This window comes from Folsomia candida, unplaced genomic scaffold (assembly GCF_002217175.1).
Source record: "Folsomia candida strain VU population unplaced genomic scaffold, ASM221717v1 Fcan01_Sc061, whole genome shotgun sequence".
Classification (NCBI taxonomy): domain Eukaryota; kingdom Metazoa; phylum Arthropoda; class Collembola; order Entomobryomorpha; family Isotomidae; genus Folsomia; species Folsomia candida.
Genome location: NW_019091253.1, coordinates 79856 through 106809, shown reverse-complemented (window position 1 = coordinate 106809; position 26954 = coordinate 79856). Strand labels below are relative to the sequence as shown.

At 36.3% G+C, this 26954-nt stretch overlaps 5 protein-coding genes across 8 annotated transcripts in view; 1 reads left to right on the top strand and 4 right to left on the bottom strand.

Annotated features, from left to right (window-relative positions):
• LOC110862585 (phosducin-like protein) overlaps positions 1-4210 on the bottom strand; it is a 28255-nt gene extending 24045 nt beyond the window's left edge. The window contains exon 1 of the mRNA XM_035845679.1: positions 3508-4210. The gene's annotated coding sequence lies outside the window, so the exon portion shown is untranslated. The remainder of the gene's footprint in view (positions 1-3507) is intronic.
• On the bottom strand, positions 77-3002 carry LOC110862584 (glyoxylate reductase/hydroxypyruvate reductase-like). Its single transcript, XM_035845677.1, is given in 9 exon segments — positions 77-1038; positions 1126-1251; positions 1322-1480; positions 1958-2119; positions 2122-2204; positions 2277-2391; positions 2448-2578; positions 2651-2867; positions 2983-3002. Coding segments are annotated over 8 exon segments (1101 nt in total). The 5' UTR covers positions 2857-2867; positions 2983-3002; the 3' UTR covers positions 77-919.
• Positions 4211-6276: 2066 nt separating the features above from the next.
• On the bottom strand, positions 6277-7112 carry LOC118433593. Its single transcript, XM_035845659.1, has 2 exons — positions 6836-7112; positions 6277-6661 (listed from the first exon to the last, which is right to left on the bottom strand). Exons 1-2 carry the CDS (start codon positions 7014-7016, stop codon positions 6492-6494), a joined length of 351 nt encoding a protein of 116 aa, XP_035701552.1. The 5' UTR covers positions 7017-7112; the 3' UTR covers positions 6277-6491.
• Positions 7113-11718: 4606 nt separating this feature from the next.
• On the bottom strand, positions 11719-14632 carry LOC110862567. The gene is made up of 3 exons (XM_022111783.2): positions 13368-14632; positions 12598-13100; positions 11719-12344 (listed from the first exon to the last, which is right to left on the bottom strand). Exons 1-3 carry the CDS (start codon positions 13504-13506, stop codon positions 11970-11972), a joined length of 1017 nt encoding a protein of 338 aa, XP_021967475.1. The 5' UTR covers positions 13507-14632; the 3' UTR covers positions 11719-11969.
• A 140-nt stretch (positions 14633-14772) lies between these two features.
• On the top strand, positions 14773-18858 carry LOC110862566 (UDP-glucuronosyltransferase 1A1). Of its 4 annotated transcripts, none has more exons than XM_022111782.2 (8): positions 14773-14910; positions 15590-15693; positions 16175-16415; positions 16606-16869; positions 17287-17770; positions 17859-17943; positions 18041-18175; positions 18455-18858. In XM_022111782.2, the coding sequence occupies exons 2-8, from the start codon at positions 15599-15601 to the stop codon at positions 18753-18755; spliced, it is 1605 nt and encodes a 534-aa protein (XP_021967474.1). In that variant the 5' UTR covers positions 14773-14910; positions 15590-15598; the 3' UTR covers positions 18756-18858. The 4 variants fall into 4 exon arrangements, with proteins under 4 accessions (XP_021967474.1, XP_035701551.1, XP_021967473.1 ...); XM_022111781.2 differs by having other exon boundaries at positions 14791-14915; XM_035845657.1 differs by lacking the exon at positions 14773-14910 and adding an exon at positions 14947-14964.
• The last annotated feature ends 8096 nt before the right edge of the window (positions 18859-26954 follow it).

The following is a 26954-nucleotide window of genomic DNA, read 5'->3' as shown; positions in this document are numbered from 1 at the left end:
TTTACCACGACCAGATTAATCTCCCTCCTCGATACAAGTTAAATTATTCAAACTTTTGGCCTAATTCAAATTCAAGTTGTCTCCACGTTTTTTAACTTTCGATTTTATTAATCAAAATACTTCAGATTGATAATACAGATCAAATACCTTCAAAAAACAAATTTTACAAATTATATAATAAATTTCAAGATATGGATATTTCACTCGAAATATATTAACGATATTCGTTGAATCAACGGCCACCAACGCGTATCTAATTACTACACATTTATAAATCATTAATACAAAATTTTACTTTCCGGCGTTTGCGTCAGGAAATTTTACTTTGTAAAACATTACAACTTACAACTTTAAGAATTGTATAGTTTCCAACAAAAATTAACCATCTTTTTCACTTTAAAAAATTATGAAATTCGCAACAGCGAAAAACTTAGCAGCCTTACAAAGATGCATATGAATCGAAACAAATCTTCAGAGAATTTGATAAATCAGTTTTACTTCGGAAATTAATGGGTGCCATTAACTCTACAAATGATTTTTAATTACATAATGCTTATTTGTATTTCACTCCAATATACTTATTATTTGCTAATTACTACACTTATTAAAATGTTTGTTCTTTTAGTATTTAAACGAATTTAACCCACTGTAAATAACTTTGTAACAAAATTGTCACCCAGTAAACATACGTACTCTGCAACTTTACCAAGTTGGTAACGAAACGGTAAATGGTAGCAATAACCGTCCAAACAATTCAAATTTTCTACCATCCTGAAATCAATTGCTCACCGCAAGGATAACTTTGAATTTATTGAAAATTTTTGTTACCGTTGGGTAGAGTGTTGGAGTGTATACACTGGGTGACAACTCATTTATTACCACGTATTTACTTTTATATAATTTGACTAACTATCGACAACTAATTCAGACTCTCCGGCATTGGCTTTCCGTCCAAAGCTGCCAGTATATTTCTCGTGGTCAACATCGCCATGGCCATTCTCGCCTGAATCGTGGCGCTTCCAATGTGAGGCAATACCGCTAAAATTACAAGAAAGTAGTCAAAATCACTCCGCACATACTATAAATCTTTCCCCCTATTTTAAAAATTTCCTCAAATTTATTTACCACAATTTTTCAATTTTGTAAGTTCATGACCGACTGGGAGCGGTTCTGGGGTCATTACGTCCAACCCAGCGGCAAAAATTTGCCCCGTTTTAAGGGCTTTGATCAACGCGTCTTGCTCCACGGTGCCTATGCAGCGAAAGAATTATGCTAAATGTTTCGCGAAAATTGTGTCCAAAATATTATTTCAAATTTCTACCTCCTCGACTCGAATTAACAAAAACTGCATTCGGTTTCATCAAGGAGAACGCTCTCGCGTTAAAGATTTCCTTCGTGTCCGGCGTCAAAGCTGCCGTGCAGATGATAAAGTCTGATTCTTTACACAGGGTGTCAAAGTCAACGAATTCCGCGTCTGTTACTGCACTCAGGAATCATACAGATTTTTTTTAAACTCTGCACATTATGAGATGAAAAATTTGGAAATTTATCTCGTCCACAAGAAATCTCGGAAAGTAAATAGATCCATTTTCTTAAAATTCTACCACAACTCGTACTAAATTCAAGTAAATTTCTTCACCAATAACTAAAAATCATCTCTGAATGAAAAATAAAAATGTTCTTTGGGACATAAAATAAAACGAAACGATTAGATTTTTCTCAAAAATTTCTAGCAGAACATTTTTCAAGATTAAAATATTTTTGACTAAGGCAGATTTCACTTCCTCAATTCATTTTTTCCAAAATTCACCAAATGTTATCAAATTATTCAAAGCTCAACAAAAAACACCCTACGAAAAACTGAGCAGTTCCCTTCTCCTAAAACACCCTTAAATTTCGAAACCTTAAACTTTCCCAAAATTTCCTTCGGATCGGATACATTATATTAAACATTTACCCTCCTCTTGCTTCTTCCTCCCGGAATAGATGACCCTTGCAATTTGAAAAGGTCGTAGCCTATCCACCACCGCTTTGCCAATCCTTCCCAGACCAAAAACCCCCACAGTCGCACCACTCAAGCCATGACCGCAGAGGTACATCGGTCCCCACGCGCTCTCCCCCAGCGCCCCGACATTAACTCGTCCCTCGCCTCAAAAACGCGCCGACTCGCGGACAATAGAACAATCACCGTGGTCTCCGCCGTCCTAATCAATTAACTACCCTAATCAAACACAATATGCACATATTTGACTACCGTTAAAATGTGACGTTCTTACGCGTCCGTCAGTACGTTTGGGGTATATCCGAGGCGGATATTTCGACTCTTGACGGCCCCTATGTCGACATGATCAACTCCGACGGACATTGTCCCCACCACTTTCAGTTGGGGGCCTAAATGACAAGATATTGACCATTCATCTCATTTTGTGATTTGCCCTGTGTCAGACCTGCCGCATCCAAAACTTCGGCATCAATTCGGTCTGTGACCAAGCAGAAAATTCCATCCACGCCGGACACATTTTTCAAAAAGTAGTCTCGTGGAACTGGCCTTTCTTCCCCCCATGTCGTCACGTCACATCTAATTAAGTGGTTTCAAGTCAAATCTTGTGAAAAAACGAAATTTTCAAGAAAAAGTATATATTTGCAACACCTTTCTCTCAAAAGATCCATCGCCGGTTTTGGTACGTCTGGCCGGGTGACGAAAACTTTAGGTTTTTGAGTGGCCATGTTTCGATACAGGAGGGGAGACGAGGACTGAATGACTTTTGACTTTGACCTGACTACGATGGTGCTGGGGCGGAGGAGGCTGGCCAAAATGGGAGATGCACCAGCAGCAGCAGATGAGATAAACGACATTAAATGTCCAACTGGTTAAAAACAAGGAATAATAATCTGCATCTTAAGTCTGCTGTTATATAATTATCTAATTTACTTATAAGATTATGTTTAACCAAAGCCAAGTCTACATGAGAAATCACGTACGTGAGTGCTGATGCTGATATGCCAAAATATCCAACCGATCACAACCACATAACTAAAATTAACTATGTTATGAGTAAATTTTTTGCATTAATTTTCCAGCTCTGGACAAATTTTGTCTCTAGACAAAATTGTTGTCAATTTAATCAAATCGTTCTATCATAAAATTGCAGTCGCAGAATTGCAATATTTAATCCATGCAAACATTTAGTAAAATAAGAAATATGAGCACCAATGAGTGATGCCGATGCCACATTTTTATTATTGTAAATTACTAACAAATTTCAGCTTCATTTCACCTCACTTTTAAGTTTGAGAACTAAATTGATTTCTCGATGATAAACATAAACGCCATCGGTAATTAATTTCTAATCTAAACCTAATTTTAACTTTCACTCTCACTATTATAAATCCCAATATGGGTTAAAATATTTTCCCCATCGAATGAATTTCTTTCACCAGCAGAACTTAACTTATTTTACAAACCTTATAAATCGCCGGTTAAAAAACAAATTCACAATTTCTTACCTTAATTAATCACAGTATACCGTAATCTAAATCCAACTGTATCTTTCTCCAACTGATTTAATTCCACAGAAATATCCACCTCACCACTAATTTTTGCAGCCAACACTAGCAAAATTCCACTCCAAAGAATATCCACAATTAATTAACTATAAGATAACTAACTAACTACCCGACCAAAGTCAAGGTCGTTTTAATACAAAACCGGTTCTTTTTTAGCTATCAGTCACTCCTGGCACATATAAATTCCAGTTTCGGTTTCACATTAATTAATTATTGCTAACTTAGCATGCTCCACATCAGTTATTTATTTAATTTATCAAATTATAAATTAATACAGTCTTAGCAGAGTAGAAAAATGAAAAACAGGTGATTTTGCTTTCTGGATTCTCTCCCTCTTTCCATTCCCTTCCGTCTGGAAAATGAATTCTACAACGCAGCTCAGAATTTACATTGTACAAAACCCTCATATCCTATTTAGTGTTTACAGAGTTTGAAAAAATATAAAATTTTCAACTTCAATCAAAATTGACAATTCCAACATTGAAAGACGATATATCTTTAAACAATTATGCTTCAGAAACTAAAAAATATATTTACTCTGGCTTTGAAATCATTCAATTTAGACAATGAATGCAATGTTTCTAGTTTTACACTTGCAAGAGTTGCAAGTCGCAAATTGCTGTATAAATTTTGTTCAAATGTGTGTGCCGAATTTCTGTAATATTTGTAAGATAAAAAAACATTTTAAATGAAGTTAGTAGTTTCCAGTTAAATAATTTAAACACGATTCGAATTAAATCTGTAGTGATTAATCAGATATTCATTACATGGTGCATAAGTGCATATTTATCATGCATGAAAAAAATGGAAATATTTTTTACATGGACTTAATGTCCATGTAACTCGATATGACTTTCTTTAACGTGGCATTGTATCACGTGTTTTTTGTTTGAATTGTTGTGTCTCAACTTTCCCTTCCTCCATGCATTCAAATGGCGATTTTGAAAAATGTTCACCGCCTTTCGTTTTTAACAATATGAAGATATTAATGCACCTAAAAATCGGTAATTTTTAGGCTTACATAGTTAGGAGATAAAAATTTTGATTTTTTTCTTCAATGAGGAAATATTTAAATTTTATTGATTATTTTTCATCTATTTTATATTTATCTTCTTGTTGAAGAAAAAAATCAAAATTTTTATCTCCTAACTATGTAAGCCTAAAAATTACCGATTTTTAGGTGCATTAATATCTTCATATTGTTAAAAACGAAAGGCGGTGAACATTTTTCAAAATCGCCATTTGAATGGATGAAGGAAGGGAAAGTTGAGACACAACAATTCAAACAAAAAACCCCGCATCAGCCAGCATGCTATTCCGCCTTAAGCGTCCTTTACAATACAAGTCGAGTTTTACATGCAATTTTATAAAATGATATACTTTAATTTAATTTCAATAATTGTAATAATTATAATTAATTTATAACAATAGCTGAATTTAAAACTAAACTTTTGGTTAGTCATGTAAAGTGTAAAAGTTAATGCATCTTAATTTTTTTCTTGTTAAAAAATCGGGAAGTATTTTGCCCAGGTCTGTTATGTATTAAGACGTAGACAAATCGATCCACTTCGTCCATGCAAATGCATCCAGGATGAGATAAGTGCTTCCTTCCTGTAATTTCCTTCCAAGAATTTCACAAGTATCGATTTCATATTAAACCACTGACTGGGTACGCAACTTATTAAGTGTCATCAATATTTTCCATACAACTTGTCTTCCTAAATACCTATTTGGTTTACATTTTGTTTTAAAAAATTGATACAAAAAGTATTCAATGCTAATACTTGTACTCTAATTCTGTGGTTTTAACGCAGTAAAATCCGTAAACGTAAACTGCTTGCTCTCGTTTTAAAAAGTTCAGAATTTCATAAAAGAAGTTAAAATAACCTTAAAATAACCTTACATGTACTCCTCATCCATATGATTTATAATTGGCATATACTTTCAGAGTGATTTCAAATATGTGCATTAATTTCTCCATTATCATAGTGAGTTTAACTTACAAATGGCAAATTGTTGCATAAATTTGATTCAAATGTGCCGAATCTCTGTAATATTTGTAAGATGCAAAAATATTTTAAATTCGATTAGTAAATTTATTTTTAATTAAAAAAATTATCACAAGATTCGAATTTAATCAATTAATCAGATACATAATCATTACACGGCACTGATAGTATGGTACTTAACAACAATGCAAGTAATGATTGAACGAAGTAGCTTTCATGTCCATGTAAGTAGCAAGTTCGACAGACTTTAGAGTCGAGTTTTACATACAATTTTATAAAAAATTAATTACTTTTAATCACTGGATTATTAAATTGTGGTCGTTATTGTTTCGTAAAGTACGAAGCGCAATGGATCCTAATTGCATTGGGGGCTTTGGCGTTATAGTGGGCAGAATTGGCTGTAGTATGGCAATCAGTTTGTCCAGCTGTATACATAATAAGACAATTTAATAAATTAACGTAAATTATAATGCATTTAGATGATTCGTGTAATTTTAAGAAATTTCCCGGTCAGTCCCCACCCCAAGCCGTTAACAAACTAAAAATCTGAATTGTTTAGTTGGGAAAGTAAGGTCAGTCACTGTAAACCCTGAGAAAAGTCGTCTCGCTTTCTCATTTTTCGCGATGAATTATTTATCAGCTTTAAATATAATTTTCTAAAACCAAAATTTATAATTAAAATATATTAAAAGGTATTGCCTTCGAAATTACGCTGTCCAGCTTCTTATCCACGGTGCCCAGCTTCTCATTTACGCTGTCCACCTTCGTACCCAGTCTTATCTCCAGTTTCTCAAACCTCTTTATTAGGCGGTGTTCCATTCCAATAAGGTCAGAACGATATGTATTTACATTTTGTGAATATTTATTAATGTCGGATCGTATTGTTCCAATGGCTGGTCGCAGGTCTGTCGTAATTCATGTGCCGATGTCTCCCTGTTTTGTTCCCAAACGAATGGTGGTGTCCTCCAATTTGTCAATGGCCGTTTGAAATCGTGTCCCGTTATCTCGCAGACTTGTTGTATTTCCATTAAAGAGGAGGAGGGATGACTCCAAAAGTTGGTTGGCGTCTTCCTTCACCAGATTATCTAAATAAATGCATGAAATCAATAACAAATTACAGGATAGATTTAAGTTCTGAATGTAATTGCTTCTAGGTAAACTATGGAATATATTTAAATAGGATGACAACATTACATTACTGAAAGCAGTATTATATTTATAACGTGTTCAAATTGAATAGAATGTTGAATTGTACGTACCGGTTTGGCCTTGAAGAGCTTTGTACGCTTTGGTGGTAGCGTTTGCAAGCTGCAGCCCTTCAGCCCAGTCGTCCCTGGGCGAAGTGACCGTGGAGGTGTTACTACGGGATGGAGCGCCGAAAACTTTTGTGGGGCCAGCAAACCCCCCGATTATTACGGACACCATGCACCAAACATACATGGAGGAGAACTGTAAAAACCAAGCTATCACCTACCCGGAGTATAGTGTCTTTACGAATATTTAATTGTGCCTTGCTCGTTGGAATTAAAGAAAGTGACTGAGTGAATATACGATTATTTTATCTACTTAAACTGGATTTTATTTTCAACAAATTATCAAATTGTCAACACAATTCAGAGCTCTGCACTAACACGAGTTGATTGGTGACTTACTATTAACAAATTAATCGTGGACATCAATTACAAAGAATTAACAATTCTTACTCTTGATTTCCTACCACGACGACTAAAATCCAAAATGTCTGACTCTGACAACGACTAAAACTCGACTGTGTAGATTTCTTCTACCTACTTACTTACTACGACTTATAACAAAGGACGACGCGCACTCAAAATCCCACCCTGACGTCACCATGGCAACCACCACCACGTCACGGGGCGATCTTAGACGCATATTCAACAATTTACCAAAATACATAAAACAATTTCATAACTACATCATTTTACATTTAACATACTCCCACCTTCTTTTGTGAGAGCAAAAGAACTATTCTAAAAACAACTATGCAATTATCAAATTCAAATAAATTATACAAATAAATTGCAAATTCCACTTCGGATACCACACTGGTTTCTTCGAGATCCTATCTTGATCCTTACCACCAACTTCCGGCTCCTTCTGGACTTTCTTCTTCTCTTGACATCTTCTTGGAGTCGGTCGCTCCCACCATTCGGCATTCTTCTCCACCACTTTCTGCACCTTCATCTTCGGCTTAATGGAGGCTGGACGATTGAATCCGATGGGGTTACAAGCTTCCATCCTCCCACACGACGGCTTATTCGTGTACTTGTCACTAATTAGACCAAGTACCTTTGTTGTCGAGAGTAATCTTGACTTCTTTGGAGCAAAGCTGTTGCCGTTTCCCAATCCGCACCCCCTCATGGCAGGCTGGCCGATTCTGGGAACCCCCACAACACTTTGCTCCCACCGTCTCAACTCGTCGACCTTTACACGTTTATCTTGTGAGATCTTGACTCGTTCATGCTCTTCTTGAGTTTTCTTCTCTACAGAGCTCTTGCTTGAACTAATTACGACACCAGCGCAATTCAACTTGCTATTGTTGACACCTGGAACCACTCCGCTGATAGTCCATCCAAACACGGATTCCACGGCGATTAATCCACATCCAAGTTTGACCATTCTTCCGGTCATCAAACTTCCCCACAGATCACTTCCTATCAATATGTCGACTTCCGACGCTGAAGTGTCTGTCGTGTGGATCTTCTTCCGAGCCAACTCTTTACACCAAGGGCCAGGTGGGATTGCTGGGCATGCTCCACAAATAAAGTCCTCGTTGACTAACTGGAGATTCATCCTCGCGCAATCCTTCCCATCGATCCCGCTGGCGTTGACCCGATAACAATTCTTTTCTTCGGTGCTGGTCACATGTCCACCGAACAAACTATTCTGAAGAGTCAACTTGTCCACTACTTGACATTTCAATTCCTGGGCAGTTTTCGTCCTGATGTATGACCTCTGACTTCCCTCGTCGAAAAGTAGCCGGACTTCTTTCTTGGCTCCATTTGCTCCGCTCACCTTGACACGAAGCGTCTTCATCAGGACAACTTTACTTTTGCATCCCTGACTGAAGTTTGTGGTGGTTTCTTCCACCGAACTACTTGATTCATCTTCATTAATTGACGTCACTTCCTCATCTCGGACCTGACCAGGACACATCACAGAGTAGTGTTTCCGTCCACATATTTGGCAACTGACCTCCTTGGTACAGTCATTTGCATAATGTCCTCTTCCTAGGCAGATGAAGCATCCCCGATTCTCTTTCACCAGGATCTTCTTCTCCTCGAGAGGTAATGTCTGAGCCTTATAGCACTTCTGACTTTTGTGATTCGACTTTCCACAAAAGACACATCGCTGCTCAGCTTAATGACTTGAATAGAGACCGGCAGCAGTGGGGAAATCTTCACATTCACTCTCTGCATACACGTTTACTTTCTCTCTATTCTTGACTGGACTTTGCCTGAAGGTTGACAGCACAAATTTTCTTTCTTTGGCATTCTGTGCCTCCAGCCTCAAAAACTCCATCAAATTTTCTAAATTGGTAGCAGAAGTTGAATCCGATTTCTTCTCGCGTACCCTTAAGTTACTATTCTGCCAACGGAGTAACACTTGCTGTGGCAGACTGGATTCCACTAATGGATAAATGAGTTCACTTGGATCACTAACTGACCCCAAAGACTCGAGACTCTTCAAATGACCTTCCAACTGGTCATGCAATTCTTCCACGTCGGCATCTACTCTTGAATCCGCGGCGCTATTGATAGCCAGGCCCAACAATTCTCTGATATAAATTTGGCGTAAAATCTTCTCATCACCAAACCGGGACTTCAGCTTCTCAACCACCAAAGGATAATTCTGATCCGACCGTGGATAAATCTTGATCACTTTTTCTGCTTCTGATCCGGGGACGATGGCTTGAATCAAATACTGAAACTTCACGTTTACTTGCAATTCATCATCTTCGTGAATCTGACGGTATTGAGCCCACCACCCCAACCAGCTCTTCCAACTCCCATCGAATTTCTGTAGCTCGATCTTGGGCAGCTTGAAGTTTCTATTCTTCTTGATACGCTCCCCATTCACGGTGACATAGCTGCTACTTGCACTCGGACTTGGTGGACGGATTTCTGCATTAAGAATCTTCTCAATATCCATGATAGAAACTCTGATTCTATCTGAATATTCTTCATTCACTACACTCTCCTCCCCATAAGACTCCGCCGTGCAATTGTCATCCAACATCTGGGTAAGCACTTTTTCATCATGTTCTCTGATCGACGTCTGCAGGGATTCCAACTTCCTTAACTTGATGGTAAGTTCTCTCGAGTCCTTTGGATCTTTCGCCAACTCAGCAACTACACCATCCACCGTCTTGGTAATGGAAGCTCGAACTGGAGCCCTCGCCTTCTTCAGTCGATCCATGATGTTATCTCAAATCCAACAAACAAAACAATTAGAACAGTACACGCTTATTAACTCAATCAGCAACAATGCCGACCTCTATGGCTCCCGAACGCTCAGGATGGGGCCCTCAACGAGGCAAGACAGTAATTGATTAATAGACGAATAAAGTTGAAGTTGCTTTCGGTCGGACACGCCGATGTCAATCTGGTCGGTCACTCCTTCCTCACGGACTACTTCACAGCAACAAAATAAAACTTGAAAGGTATCACCTGAACAGCCCCCGAATACTCAGGGTCGGGTCCTCAATGAGGCAAGGCTTGATGTGAATCCTCTCCTTCGAATCTGCTCCTCGTCCAGACGGCAACAATCGCCCAGGATTTCCACGGAACACTTTTTGCACGTACACCAATTCGATCTGCTCCTCGTCCAGACAGCAACACTTGCACAGGATTTCCACGGAACAGTCTTTGCACGTACACTAATTCACTCAAAAGGTCACAACTCACTGACCACTATAACTAGTCCACTTTCAACTAAAACTGACCCAACGAGCAATCACGTCGAGGTCACCACTAATGTAAAAACCAAGCTATCACCTACCCGGAGTATAGTGTCTTTACGAATATTTAATTGTGCCTTGCTCGTTGGAATTAAAGAAAGTGACTGAGTGATTATACGATTATTTTATCTACTTAAACTGGATTTTATTTTCAACAAATTATCAAATTGTCAACACAATTCAGAGCTCTGCACTAACACGAGTTGATTGGTGACTTACTATTAACAAATTAATCGTGGACATCAATTACAAAGAATTAACAATTCTTACTCTTGATTTCCTACCACGACGACTAAAATCCAAAATGTCTGACTCTGACAACGACTAAAATTCGACTGTGTAGATTTCTTCTACCTACTTACTTACTACGACTTATAACAAAGGACGACGCGCACTCAAAATCCCACCCTGACGTCACCATGGCAACCACCACCACGTCACGGGGCGATCTTAGACGCATATTCAACAATTTACCAAAATACATAAAACAATTTCATAAATACATCATTTTACATTTAACAAGAACATTTTAAGCGTAATTTTGTAACTTAAAACGTATGTAGCATTTTCAAATTTTAATCATCGAGTTGGACCTTTTTATTGGTATGTAATTTAAGAGTTAAAACGCCGAAACTATCCAGAAACAAATTAATGAAGGTAACCCATTTTTAATCCCCTTCTGCTTGTGAGTTAAACTTATGTATAGAATTAATAGCCTCAAAATGTCACTTCCCTGTGCTGTGAAAAAATCTGTCAAAAAAGTGAAAACTCTATTTTGAATAGGGTGCATTTATACTAATAAATAACTACATTTAAAAAGGTTTGTTGTTTTTGTGAGTGGTTTCGTAGCAAAATGCATGATCTATGGAAAAATGTGCACAACGTCCTTGATTCCTTCATCCTTTCATTCCTTCCTTTCTCTCTCAAAGGTGCCCTTCATTTTGTCGACCAGAATGGGAACTTGGCTTCTGACTCCCATTGATGGTCGCAAATCTACTAATCGAGCAGAGACATCAATATATGTATACTTCTTCTCAGGAGAAAAGTTGATGAGTTTGAGTAATCGTAAAAAATCAGTTTAATGTACATCAATCCAATCAACCAAAATGCATCATTTTCACGTTCTCCGTAAAGTTAAAATTAAAAATGACTCTGTATAAATTACTCAAAATCAGCCCTTTATTAAATAATTGTGTAAATTTCACTGGGCTAAAACATCGATATAATAGTTATAAAATTATCAAGACTTTGCAAAAATCATTCAGTTTACAAACTTTCATAATTTATTTTTATAAAATATACTGGTCTTCTCATATTTAATTCTTTGAGTTAATAAACTAATAACAATCGTGAAACAACTTTTGCAACTTTGCATAGTTCAAACATCGGCGTTCAAATTTATACAATTTTTTTTATATAATACTTGTCGGTTCATAGTACGGATTTTGACAGCCGTAAGTTTCAATAAAGTTTTTCACCTGGGGCCCAACCCCCCACACGAACGCGGCCTCAACCACCTCGTCAAAAAGGTCGGGAAAGGTGGAAAAAATGGATAAAAAGAGGCCGTAAATTCCCAAAATTTCGAAAAGTATGTCAATCCCTAAGCTCAAGTTTCCGACGGAGACGCCAGCTCCCGTTCCGAAGAGTGTAGTCGCAATCGATAAGATATTCAACCCGTTCGAGAACAGATAAGTGAACGGATTCGCCACGTTGATCGCCGAGATGTAGGACGACGGCAGGGTGAAGATAAGACTGAAAATTTTCGCTATTATGGCCACCGCGTTGGCCTATAAATAGCAAAGATAAGGTCAAATTGAATTAGATCAAAGGGACGATTTAATTATGATCATATTTATAAGGAAGATATTTCAAATTTAAGATTGGATCGAAATTACCAGGGAAGATAAGCCTTAAACACCGGACTAATGTTTCAAAGATTAAGATGAGGTTGACATTGAAATTATTTAAGGTAAAGGAAGGTCAAAATTAGGACAACCGAAATAAATCTAGTCAAGTAACAAATGCAACAATTTTTTTTACCTTAAACGACAACACCAAATCCAAACTGAATCCGACAAATGTCGAGAATGCGGACAAAATGAGGGACACGATGCCAAAATCGTCGACCAAGTTCTTCTTCCCGTCACACACCTTGCCTGATGGATGCGTCAAAAATTGTCGTCGATAATGTGGTCCCAAATCTGATGATAAGGTGGGTGTAACGTCATATTGAAAGTTGGGAGATTCTGGGACATAGTAATTTTCTACTGGGATACGGTACGGAGCCAAAGCGTTGGTTGCAAGTTGACCCTGGTCGTCAACGTAGGCGTGAGGATAAGCTCCACTTGCAGTTTCACTGGTAGGGTTAACATAATGATGATAAGTCGGAGGAGGTGGATAACTTGGGTTTTGAGGAACGGGTAGCCAATCGCCTTGACTGCTTATCCAAGTTGGTGGCGTCTCCGTTCTCGTTTCTGGTAGCGTCCTTTTCCTCACTTCCGGTGGCGTAATTATGGTGGTCACGTTCACAAAACTATGTAGTCCTAAGTGAAACAAAATAAATTTCAAAAAATTTGGAAATTTATTAAATTGGATTATCTATGCGCTCCATTATAAAAGGCTCCAGTTTACACAAATTGCGAAGGGAAATCAGGTTACAAAGTCACAGATTGATTGTTACTCAATTTTTTTCAAAGTTACCAATAATAAATAGCTCATTTTTCCTTCACAATTTTTCAAAATTTTCATAGACTTGTAAAATTATAGGTTTTATTCGGTTACAAAATTCTAAAAATCTGCGGACTGATTACTTTTATTAGTCTTCATCCTGTGGTGAGAATACATTTTCGGTGGGTTTTGATACTTGACGACTCCTCCGGTGCTATCTTTACAGGAAACCTTTCCCACAATCAGTACGATCAAAAGTACAAAGTTCGGAAATCTTCGCATGTTCAAATTTATATTGAAAATTTGTTAACTTTTGTCTCAAAAAAATGGAAACTTTCCTTCTGCCGAGAAAATTGTCAGGAAGCTGTATTCATGCCACGATACCCACTTTTATATCAGATACGTAGGTTTTTCCATGAATCATTGTTTGTTCAAGGAGTGAGGTTTTTTGATGTTAGCAAACGTCAAGTTTGAAAGTTTAGACGTCGGCAAACTCACGTCGAGTCTTGAAAAAAATGGGGAAAAAGATTTTTGCAAAATCTTAACTCCACTTTGCTGCACATCTAATTTACCAGGTTTCAAATTTAAAACAAAATTTTAACTTCGAAACTCCAGCAAGAAGGATTATGTGTATTTAGCCAAAATGTTTCTGCAAAACTAGTTGCAATTCTTAACGATAAATGGTACGGAAAAATTTAGCTTTTGCTAAACCTCCAAATTAAGCTGTTTACTTGAGTACCCCCAAATTTTTCTATTTGCTCGTTGCAATCAAAGTAATTTTCATTCTGCAGAAATTCTTGAGTCATGATTATTTGTCCGCGTGGAGAGTGAACCCTAATACTTTTCGGGAAATATGGAGGCCAAGAGGTCACAAGCACATGTCCACCAAATGTATCGACTTCCTCCACCCCGACAAATTCTTTACTTACGTGACAATTGCAAATTTTGCTTGTTCAATGTTCCATTATTAAGTATTTACAAATGATTTGCATAAAAAATATGCAAAACCAGTATTCACCAATTTATATGCTTCTCATGAAACGAACTGAAACACTTCATTCGTTCTACTAAATATTTCCAAAAAAAAAATAGACACGATCCGTTTTTCACCTTTACGAAACAAATATTAAGTTTCCAAATTATTTTGTCATAAACGTCGTTGCAGTATTACTAATACATCTCTGTTCCACTTAAATTCTGCAAATCTGCCAATTGACCCGACCGTCGATCTATATTTTTTTCTTACGTCACGAGCGAATGGGAATAATTAAGCTGTCCACTTGTGACCATTCAAAGCCAAGGCCATCGTTCCATGTTTGCGAATAGAAGCAGCTTTGCCACCAATTATCTAATCAACACAGATGGATGATGATGAGTTTTCTGCTATGCATACAAACTTCACCGAGTTATGGACAACACTAAAAACAAAATTCACCACTGGAACACACACCGTCTTCGCTGAGATTTCTTATCAATTCGTCATATTTGGAAATCATTTAGTAACAATTTGTTACCAAAATATATATAATTCATCACTACGCTGTAACAGGATCTTATTCCCCAAACACGATATTTACTCAAGCAGTAGCCAAAGAATAACAAGATAAGTTATGGTCTTATCGTCCCAATTGTTTTGCATTTGTGTTTTGTGACTGATAAGACATTGTGCCCACGTTACTCCGTCATGTAACGTAACAAATTATTTAATTCTAAAGTTTTTTATAAGCATTTTTAGGGATGGTAATCCGTATCCTAAATTAACCGATCCGTAGGATAGGATCGGATAAATACAGGATCGGATCGGATCGGATTTGCTCGCTTTAGGATCGGATCGGCTCCCGGTTCTACTCGAAATCCGATGCGATCCGATCCTAGGATGGTAGGATATCCGCGGATGATATGTGTGAGACACCTTGTGTCTAACTATGGAAATACTTTACCAGCTGCTTTTCTTTATTTATTGGAACGGTTTTTGGTGAGTTCATCACATGGCGTACATTACCCGAATGAGCCGAATTATCCTTTTATTTTACACCAGTTATTTTTATTTTGGCGTTGAAATCATACTAAATTGAATAATTTGAACGCCAAAATAAAAATAACTGGTGTAGAATAATAACATAATTCGGCTCGTTCGGGTAATGTACGCCATGTGATGAACTCACCAAATGTGAAACGAGTTTACATCGGATGATCCTCGGATCCTGTGTGATCCTAGGATCTCATCGGTTAGGATCGGATCGGATTGTCTGATCCTCGGATCCTCTATCCGATCCGTGTGAAAATCCGATCCTATCCGAGTTTTTACGATCCTAGGATAGGATCGGTTACAGATTACCATCACTAAGCATTTTCTAAAAATTAGTCTTTAATCATGATGCGAAAAACTGCATTATTCCTGCTCACTGGGATATTCATCTCATTTACATGTCGTTCCTCTGAAGCTGCAAATATTCTCTTCTTCTTTGGGTATGTGCATAACTAGATATTTAAGGCTGCCTGGGACGCAGGGACAAAAATAATTTCTAAAAAATGATGTTATGGGCTCATTTTTGGACAGAATGTAAAACGGATCCGTAATTCTGTGGGGAATGGGTTTCTCCACAGAATTACGGATCCGTTTTCCATTCTCTCCAAAAATGAGCCCTTAACATCATTTTTTAGAAATTCGCTCACGGTTAAGCAAATTATGTGAAAATCATGTGCAAATTTTATCGTACATTTATTGTATCATCGGTCTGTTTTACGTTATAAGTTGACCATGATTTTGCTAAAGTTAGTGCAAAAGCTACTGCAAAAGTTAAAATCGTACCAATTTTCCTTTGGTATTACCAGCCGGTAGATTTTATCACCGGTTGGTACTTCTTATAAAAACAAGCAACAAACAAACCCATAATAAATTTTTGCATACGAAATTATCTGTATGAAATTTCCTGGACTTTTCCTCTAGGTTGTCCTCCTACTCTCACCGAATTGCAGCATGGCCGTTGACAGAAGCGTTGGCAGCCAGAGGTCACAAGGTCACATTTTTGTCACCCTATCCAGCCAAGACGCCCAGCCCAAACGTGACGGACTACGTGCCAGTCTGTCTCAAGGAGTGGGTCGACACGTGGGACGAGATCGAGCGATTTAACGATCTACGTCTCTCGGGTGAAATGGAACTCGAATGGTACAAGATCTCAGAATATGGGGTAACCAATCATAATTATCTAATGTATTAATATTATTTCAAATTATTCGTATAATTATTTGGTAATTGCTGATTATTTTAGTTGCCAATTTGTATGCATGTTACTTATGCTAAACATCCTTAACATTTTGGAATTAATAATTGCATATTCAGTAATTAATGATTAATAATTAGAGGAAATTAATTTTAAGACGGGCATGTGCGACGTTCTCCTCGCGGATCCTGTGTTCGTCTCCTGGATAAAAGACAGCCCAAAATTCGACCTCTTCATTATCGACGCGCTCATCAACGAATGCGCGTACGGCATGGCGCACGTCCATGGGGCGAAGGTCATCGTGTACAATACTGCCATCCCATTTCCCTGGTACATCGACCCCTTCGGATTTCCCGACGAATCTGCATGGGTCCCCGACTTTGTTTTCCATTATCCTCCCGCCACTATCAATTTCGCCCAGGTAATAGGAAATCCATATTTTTTAGTAAGATATTTAAGTATAAAATCGGGGCGGCCGTCCAGTCTAGTATCATGTCACGTAAATTTCCTTATGAAAATTTTAACGTCTTTCCGGAAGAAATTTGGCCGATTATTGTGCAGGAAAAACTGCATGTGGAGGAATACATATATGCATAAACTATGCAGAATTATGCACAAACAGTACTGCAGATTAGCTCCAACAGAAATTTTCTGCAGACTAATGCTAACTTTTTCTGATAAAATAATTGTAAATTTGTGAAGACACGAAGACATTCAGAATTCTGCAGAATGCTACGCACGATTTTCATACGGGATTGACCCCTCACTTTTGGGGTAAGGTCGAATCCTGACTACTTTGTAATTTTTGCACTTAATTTTTGCATTAATTTGTATCCAGCGCGCCATGGCACTATTTAACCCGATTTACTTCAACTTCATCCGCGAAATGCAATATTTTCCCAAACTGGAGGCCACGTTGCGATCCACCCTCTCGCCCGAAATGCCGTCACTCTCCGCCCTCGAGAGAAACGTGTCCCTCTTGTTCATCAACCAACATCCGGCCGAAGACTATGCCCGCCCCTTCCCACCAAACGTCATTCCCCTCCCTGGACTTCACTGCGGGGATTCGCAAAAAGCGGCACCTTTGACCTCTGACCTATCCTCCTTTATTGGCGACTCGCCCTTTATCTACGTCAGCTTTGGGAGTTATGTCGACATTTCAAATTTCGGGACTGAAGCGACGACCGTTTTTCGCAACGTGTTAAACCGTTTGGGGTCCGAGCGTGGGTTGAAGGTGGTGTGGAAGATTGGCTCCGAAAGACCGGAGGGTTTAGGCGATCATGTCCATACGGGCAAGTGGATGCCACAACAGGCCATTCTAGGTTTTAAATACTTTTCACTTAAAATATTTAGAAATTAGAAATTTTATTTTCAAAATTCTGAATTCTATCTTTATTTGTACATATTTAGCCCATCCTAAAATTCGGGCGTTCGTGACCCATGCGGGCTTGCTGGGAATTCAGGAAGCGATCTGCAACAGCGTGCCACTCATCGCGTTCGTATTTTTTTTATTTCTTTTTTTTATTTATTCTCAAAGAAAATTTCAAAGTTTTTATAATTATTTTTTTATTAATATTTTTATAAATACACAGGTTCCCCATTTTTGCCGAACAAGACTATAACGCCAACAAATTGGAGTACCGCAAGGTCGGCGTCCAGTTGGAAATAACTGCAATCAGGGAGGATAAGTTTTGGGGGGCGATTGGCAAAGTCTTGGACGATCAGAGGTAGTCAAATTGCTTAAAAAATGCTGAAGCTGACATGAATTTAATCGGTTTTATTACTAAATGTTTTTTTTTTACTAAATTTCATGAAATATTAAAAATATTTACGTTCAAAATTGATACAAAACTCTATTTTATAAATTCATGCAAAAATTATTTTCGAGTTTGGTAGACACTTTTTTCCAAGAGTTGAACAGAAATTACTTAATTTTCAAAATCCGTTCCAAATATTTATTTTACTGTTCTTTTAATCAGGGCTAATTTTGAAACTCTAATTTTCAGCTACGCTTTGAACATGAAGCGCCTCTCGACCATTTTCCTGGACCGTGCGGTCCACCCGGTGGACACGGGGGTGTGGTGGGTGGAGTACGTTCTGCGCCACGACGACGTCTCGCACCTCCGACCCCGCTCCGTCCACCTTCCTTGGTGGAAGAAACGCCAGCTCGACATTTGGGGCGCTATCTTTCTCGCTATTCTTGCAATTTTAAAATTTCTCCACTTTCTCCTTAAAGCCATTTTTAAACTGGTTTGTCTAGCAAGAGGTCCCAAAGATAAGGCAGTATCTAAATTAAAATTATCTTGATTTGGAGGAAGTTATTAAGCGTAAAAGTAACTTGAAATTGTATAAAATTAATGAACTCAGAGACAGACTAATTGGAAAAATAAAGAAATACTTTTGCACAGAATTTATGTATTTATGTGTGTAAATGTTTCCTATAAAATTGGACCAAAGAAATTTAAAGAATTACAGATCTTTGCAATGTTCACCATTTTCGTAGTTGGTAGTGTTCAACTTTCTCGTTTAAAAACATTTTCAAACTCATTTGTTCACTAAACATGACATAAAAAACTTAAGAGCATTTTGATTTATATATTTATCTGTAATTTGGAAGAAATACCCCAGCAGAAATACGGAACAATATTATTTTGTTACCGGTCCAAGTAAATACAAACCAATTTTCTGTATAAAATTTTCTAAATTTTTGGCTCGGTTAAAGCACAACAATGAATCTTCGATTATCTGTAACCTTGAAAATGTGTCAAATTTTGTGAAGTACTGATATTTTTGCAACTTGTAGTTTTTTACATCCTGAAACTTAAAATTTGCACAACATATAAAATTACAATTTTAAGGGATTTCAATTTCTCCAGGAATTTGATACAGGTACAAGTCGTAATGTTAAATTATTTAAAATTATGTATTTAATCATACAATTAGATAGTAACCAGTCCAAATACAATGGAATTTTCCAAAAGTAAAAAATAAATAAATCTACAAAATTTTTGGAACTGATTAATTTTTTAGCATTAGTTTTTTAGTTTAGAAAAATTTTTGGAGATTTTTTTACTTTGACGAAACTTGAATTTTTACTTACTTAGATTGTAAGATTGTTAGATTGGATTGTGATGTGTCCACATTGCAAATAATTTTCTTGTACGGCGTCCTGTTTTTTATATGATAAATTTTCCTCTCGATTTCGAATCGATAATCATTATTTACAAGACAATTCATTTACTTATTCAAAAATCATTATTTATTGTGCCCGTAATAATATCAAGTTTAAAAATAAAATCCCAATTCAGAAAATATGGGACATATGTAGGGATCGATTTTCAGAGAATTTTGGTTCCCATTCTTACAAGCTACTTAACAAATGTACAACTTAAATTAAATAATCTACCAACAAACATTGAAAAGTAATTTGGTTATTCTTCAAAATTTAATGGTGCAGTTAATTCGTTATATTTATCAATTTTGCTTTCTCGTACATTTTAAAATTTCAACTTGGAAATTCGTACTCTGACGAAAATGCGGGATCCTGAAATAAAAATTACAAATTAATAAATATAACCCACTCAAAATAAGTTTGTAATAAAATTGCAGTGCTGAATTGACCCACCTGTGACCTTCCGTCGATTCCGCTACCTCCACCGCTGGTAGATTCGTCTTGCGAGCTTCTAAAAAACATGTTTAACGTTTGCGCTGGGATGCTAATAATCCTCATGAAGCTTCGACGAAACATCTGCAAATTAAATTAAGTCAGCAAATAAATTACTTTTCCTATATAAACGAATCACGATTTCTCCGAATTATAATAAATGACGTATTGACGCTAAAAATTAATTTGCAAAAATTGTCGCTCAATGTAATTACATATTTTCAACTATGAAACTATCAACCGCTTTGTTAACAATTCGCTAGCAAGCGGACCAATCCAAATTAATGCAAAATCTAAATTAAAATAGTTACCAAACAATTTATGCATCCTCTATTCATCTGATTAAAAAAATATCCTGAAATATCATAATTTTTACTGTGGTAAACAAGTGAGCTCGGGATGATTTACATGTTAAAATGCTGATAATGAATTGTTGTAATGTACTTAAAGCTGTATCAGTTCATGAAAGTTTACAAACGGTGTGGAAATATAACTTAAGATTTCTGTTATAAATAATATTCCGTCCTTTCGAGACATAAATTCTGCAGCGATGCCAGCCCGAAAATATTCATTTTGTTTACTCGAATGCTTCCAAATTTATAAAATTTTAATACAAAGATTCGCGAATTGGGTGAGTGACATCTGACTTCCTTCGTAATTTGTGTCAATGTTGCACAAAAGTTAACCCGGTTTAACAATATCTTGCATGAATTAAGATTAAATTAATCAAAAAATTTCTCTGGATCAAATATCAAAAACCCAAATCCAAATATTAGGTTCTCGAACTTTTACAGTTACAAAATTTCAAAAAAAAACAGCGGACGGACAACCTACCTCCGTGAAACTATTTGACTCTGGAGCTTGCGGACTTGGGGCTGCCTTCACCTCGACACAAATTAGCACCAAGACGAACAATAGTATAGTTCCCAAAGACAAAAAGCGTGTCAAAATATTCCTCATGTTTCCAAATTTGCTTTGTCAAAATTTTGCAACTTAAAAAATAAAGATATCCAACCGAACTCAGTGAATGGAGAAAACTGACTGAAAACGAATCTCTGCCCTGATGGAAATCTCACCTCTGTAAATTTCTGGGTCAGTAGGAAGATAACCAATTAGCAGGTTTTATTGAGGGAATTCCGACGACACGGACAGAGAAATTGGACAGATTGATCTTTTTACAGTTAATGCATTTCATCGAATATTTATTCAAACGGGTCGGGAATACAGGATGCCAACGATTTGTATTCAGGTACCAATGTCGCAAAAAAGTACGATACAAATCCGGAAGTCGGACAGTTTGGCGAAAAAAATTCGTCAAAACAAAATCCTATTCGGCGAAAATGACGATAAATGCACCCACTTAATGTATGAACCATGTGGTGGATTTTATGGGGTCAGAGGTCAAGGTACCACACCCTCATGTTAGATATAACATTGGGTAAGAGGTTTGGTCAAAATTTTCCCAAAATTTATCACATTCTTCATGTCACGTCCCCAAAATGCTATTGGTGAGCTGCTCGTAGTAAAAGTAAATCAAACATGCACACGTCATTTCGCTGTCGTCTTTGAATTCTTGGCTAATTCTTTCTTAAAATTGTTTGTGTAACAAATTAGGAGTGCAAATTGACCAGTAAGTAATAGTCAAGTTAAAAGGGTACACCGTACACACACCGTTACGGGCGTCCCGCTTTATGTAAATTAGCCGAATAAATAGTATCCAATTAGCATAAGGAAAGTTTTTTGTAAGCCAACGCAAATGGTGTGCGTGTGATGTCAATAGATCAACAAATCAATGAGGTTTATAACCCAAGTAAACTCCGTAAACTTACAAAATTTCAAAACGTTTGTAAAGTTTGCAAAATCTGAAAAGCTCGTGAAATACTTTTATAATAAAAATATTTCACGAAACTTATAAAAGTTGTATGCTAATCATAAGTCCGTAGTTGAAGGGGTTACATGTTTTGAAATGGCAGATTACAAAAGTTTGCAGACAATTTACTCGGATTTTAGTAAAGTATTAAACCCTGAGAATCAATTCACCCTCCTCTTGGTAAATTTGTAAAATCTGTAAATTTTGTAAAATAATTTTACAACTTTTACAAAATAAAAAGACAGCCTTGACCTGAGTAAATGAATAACAAATTTGAAGCTAATTTTTCCTGGAAATATTTGTAAAAGTTTGTAAGATTACAAAGTTACCAAGGACTGTGTGAAGTGAATTTCCTCTCTGTAAGGCTACATACATTTTTGTTATGGCGAATAACGTTGCACAAATCCCAGTGAATTGTCGCGTTTTCAATTCTGTGTGGAAAACTTTTACCAAATTACTTACTACTTTTACCAAATTAATGTACTAAATTTTTAGTACATATTTACAAGAAAACCACGAGTAATCTGTGCTAGTTAACAATAGGTTCGACCCTGATTTTCTTTGATAACCTTTAGAAGTTACAAACATCGGAGTGAATAGCTTCCTTAATTTAGTTTTTTCTATGGGGCAAACACAATTGACAATGTGATGGGATGCAATAATATGATATCTTTTTGATCTTGACCAAAATTTGCAAACGCAAACGCCGTTATATTTTTTGCAAATATGGATGTACAATTAGTACACAGGTTGACGTATGCAACAGACGCTGTATACTGTAAAGCACTGAGAAGGCTCTTCTAGATTTAGTAATATTGATTTCGAATACAATTTACGTAGTGCGAGGAATTTTAAAAATCCACCATATTTTTTTCCAAAATCTTCATCTCCATCTTCATCACCCAAAGATTTAGGAAGCAAATACAAAAAAAATAGTATTCCCACATTAGAAATTTTTATATGCGAACTCAATCAATTGTATGGAATTTATATTTAGTGTAAAATTTGCAAATTCTTTGGGTTTCACTCTTGCTTAATTTGCAACATTTGCAAATTTTGGCGTCAGCAAGCTGAAAAGGAACCAATTACGTAAAAAGAAACTACCTAATTGTTCATGTAATTTAATCTTGAAAGTTTAATAAGAAAATAAAAATAAACGTTAATTTCCAAGCAAGAAACATAATAAATATCGCTTATCATGAGAGCAACCATTCTGATTTTTTTTAGATCGAAATTAATTATGTGGCTGGGAAGAAGAATGTTTCGGGATTTAGCGAGATAATTAATTGTTCTCTCCGTTTGTCGTTGTCAGTCTTGTCTCGGGCTCTGTGTAACTCCATATTTCTCCTGTGAGTGGGTCGGGTGGCAGGAATCTCTTGGGGTCCGTGAATTCAGGATGTCGGCCATTTCAGGAGGATTTCAAGGGTCAATTAAAATTATCCTCGGACAAAATTATACTTATCCGTTCCTACACTCTGAAAATGTTACCAGACGGTGGTAAAATGTAACGACGTTCTTCATGAAGTTTCCCCCGTTATGAGCGAGCATGATGAGTCCTAATTGTTGTGATTCACCCGTAAATAAATCATGACAGAGATGCAGTTGTTCTCGGGTGGCAGGAAGTTGGCATTATTTTTAGCACACTCTAAATAATCCGGTAAGCATTTATTACCACAAAATGAGTATGCATTTACCACAAGTTGGTACCAGGTTTTTACCATGATAGTAATAACTTTACGTTAATTTTAGTTAGACTGGTAATAATTTGGTAAATACTTCTTTATTACCGAGATTAGTATACTAATCCTAAGTTTGGTAATTTTGTTGGTAACAAATTTCCTATCTAATTAAAAACACACCGGAGCTAATTGTCAAATAATTCTAGGCAAAATCTGTGACTACCAAATTTTGCATATCACATTTTTCAGAGTGCAAAACCTTTGAACTTAAACATGGCGACATTTGTGCGAGACAAAATGCCAATTACTTACATTTATATAATCTTAAATCTTGATACAAACATTAGATAAGATCTTATCTGAAATTAATTACGCTATTAATTGTATAATGATAAGGACCGCCGTGGTTCTATTTATCCATCTTTTTGTATTTCTGAAGGACAATCCTAACCACAATAAAATAGAAAAACTCTTGTCACTTTAGCTTTGTACCGATATCCAATTAAGGGGCAATTATTTTATGGTAAGTTTTGACTAATATTTGCGTAATTTGAGTCTCAACTGTACTCAAAATTGAGACATCATTGCATGTCGCTTAATTGTATAAGGTTTGGCTAATTATTTTACAACCCAAGATAAAGATATTTAAATATGTAGACGCCCTCGACCAGTGTAGTTTACAGGTTGTAACCAGATTTTCAGTTCCATTCTTTTACGAAAAAGCATGGAAATCCCTGCGAGTTTACGAGATTTACATAGTTCAAATCTACTGTTATAACATCGGCATGAATTGTCACAGTAAATAACTAGTTGTGTACTTACATTTTTGCACACAATAAAATCCGCCAAGATTATTGACAGGTCTTGTTTTTCTTAAAATTTCTGATTTGAGTGGTGGGGGAACAAATTGGGAATTAAGTGATTCGTCACTTCCGTCGTCAAGATTATGAAAATATGTGGGAGGACGTTATTGTTTTTGGGCTTCTAATGTCGCTGCATGAAGAATGTGTTAAGAACTTCCAAAGTTGGGCGTCAGACCCTGAAATTGTCTGGTATGCGCGACACATGTTTGTTCTGTGTTTACACTGATTTTTACACAGATCGTGTTGACATCTTGACATAAACGAATTGTCATGTTGCAAAAGAAGGAAAAAAATGTCACGAGTAAAATGTGATGCGAATGTCAGGATGATTTTTGACTTTAGACAAATTCGACAGCTAAATATCTAATACCTTCTCACGCTGAAAACGGTAGAGTTTAAGTACATACGTAATTCAAATAATTATTATTTGAATGAAATGAAAGTTTAGAAATTAAAGTCTAAAAAAATAAGTAATAATAAATAAATAAGGCAAACTGACTCTTTTAAAATCTGGATGACAGAAATTTAGTGACACTCTAAACTCTAACACGAGCAGTGCCGATCTGCAAATATTTACAATATTATATTAACACACGTTCTTAATAGATCATATGGCGTTGAAGCGAAACATATTTTCAATATTGTTATTTTTGTATTATTTGTTTTTATCGGTGCGTCAAACCGTCTGTCAAATTTAAGGAATTGTTTTCTTACATGCAAAAATAGGAAACGGGACAAGAAAACTAATCGTAGGAAAGCTTTGTGATCCTTTAAATTTGTTGGCTTAAAATATTAATGCATTACTGATTATTGCTAATGCGTCTGACGATGAGATGTAATATTCATGCCAAATTTGCAAACCATTCAAGCCGCTTGAACCACTTATGTAATTTATATTTATGTTAAACATGCTGATTTGAGGCTAAAATTTAGAACTGGAACCAAGAAAATTTTTTTAATTGAGAATCTTTTAAAAATTTATTCGACATTATCTGCTCAAATTTCGGAAATATTCCCTTCCTCTCAAATCAATCACACGTTTCATGCACGGGACCAAAGTTGTAAACGCTGATTGAAAATTTACAAGAACTGAGATGTTCAGATTATAGTAAATAATTTGTCAGAATTTCACTTTCCGTGAATGTTGATCATTACTCAAAAAAATGAGAGGATGGAAACTCTGGAAAATATTTAGTTTAGCAAATCTCAACTTTTTTACGAACACAAACCAGAATTTTGACACAAAGGCGAAGGTTAAAAGTTAAGGGGGCGTGCATAGAAAATGAGAGATGATTTGGACATATTTTGTGATTCATTTGTGTTGCCAAATCGATATTGGTAAGTACTTGAGATCCCGGTGGCAGCTTTCTAGATTGCAAACAACGTGGTAAAGAAGATGACGGCTGAATTTTAACAATTGCTAAAGAAATTTTGAAATTTATCATTCTGCTTCTGAGACATTAACTGGAGGATAAATGCGAGTTTCAAAAAATACATCATACACGAATTATTACCATTTCGGTAAAGGAAGAATAACAAACTTGCTGCATTATTAATCTGCATGCAGAAGTATGAGTCCAAAAATTTGCCTCAAATCGAGTCTAATACATCCTTTACGCATGGTTCCTTTTTTGTATCGGATTTTGAACATGGAGATGATCGTGGTTTAAAAGTTGATGGGAGGGGGAGAGTCCTGTTTGTCTTGGACGGTGGCCCAAATTCGCGAATAATTCACAATTCTTTAATATTCGCAACGTTTATGGGACGATGTTCTTTTTTTATGAGAGGCGAAACCATTATTATTTTTATTGGAGGTTAAAACAAGCACTGGATGAGGATCGTCTACACCACCGCAAAATTCACTTCATGCACCATTTTACGCAAAATATGTGCAGCTGCTTAAAAGAAAATAACATTTGAGCTGGTTAATTTACAAGATTTACATAGTACTTAGAAAACTTTGTAAACTTGAAGTTATGTGCAACAAATGTAAAGGAAAATTTCAAATTATGATTAAATAAAAGAAAATTTAACGACGAATATTTAGATAAAAGGCATGCATAAAAATAAACATACTGGGCTTATTTATAACTGTTCAACATTTCAGAATAAGTAGCAATATTTTTTTTGTTTGTTTAAGCTTCCAAAAAAGAGTGCATAATTCAATTCGCATATATAAGAATAGTTTCCAGACATTCATCATTTTGAATATTTTTGAGCTTTGTATAACTTGTAAACCTTGCAAAATTACCGGGTTAAAAAAATTACAGATGAATATTTAGTTAATCCTGCATCCTTAAAAATTCTTTCTCCCACCACACCCTTAGTTTTGTACTTCTAGACCAAGTTCTAAAAATTTACAACTTTGCAAGGTTACAAAGTTGGAAGGTTGTCACTAAATGAACTTTATAAGGATTCTATTTATGACTG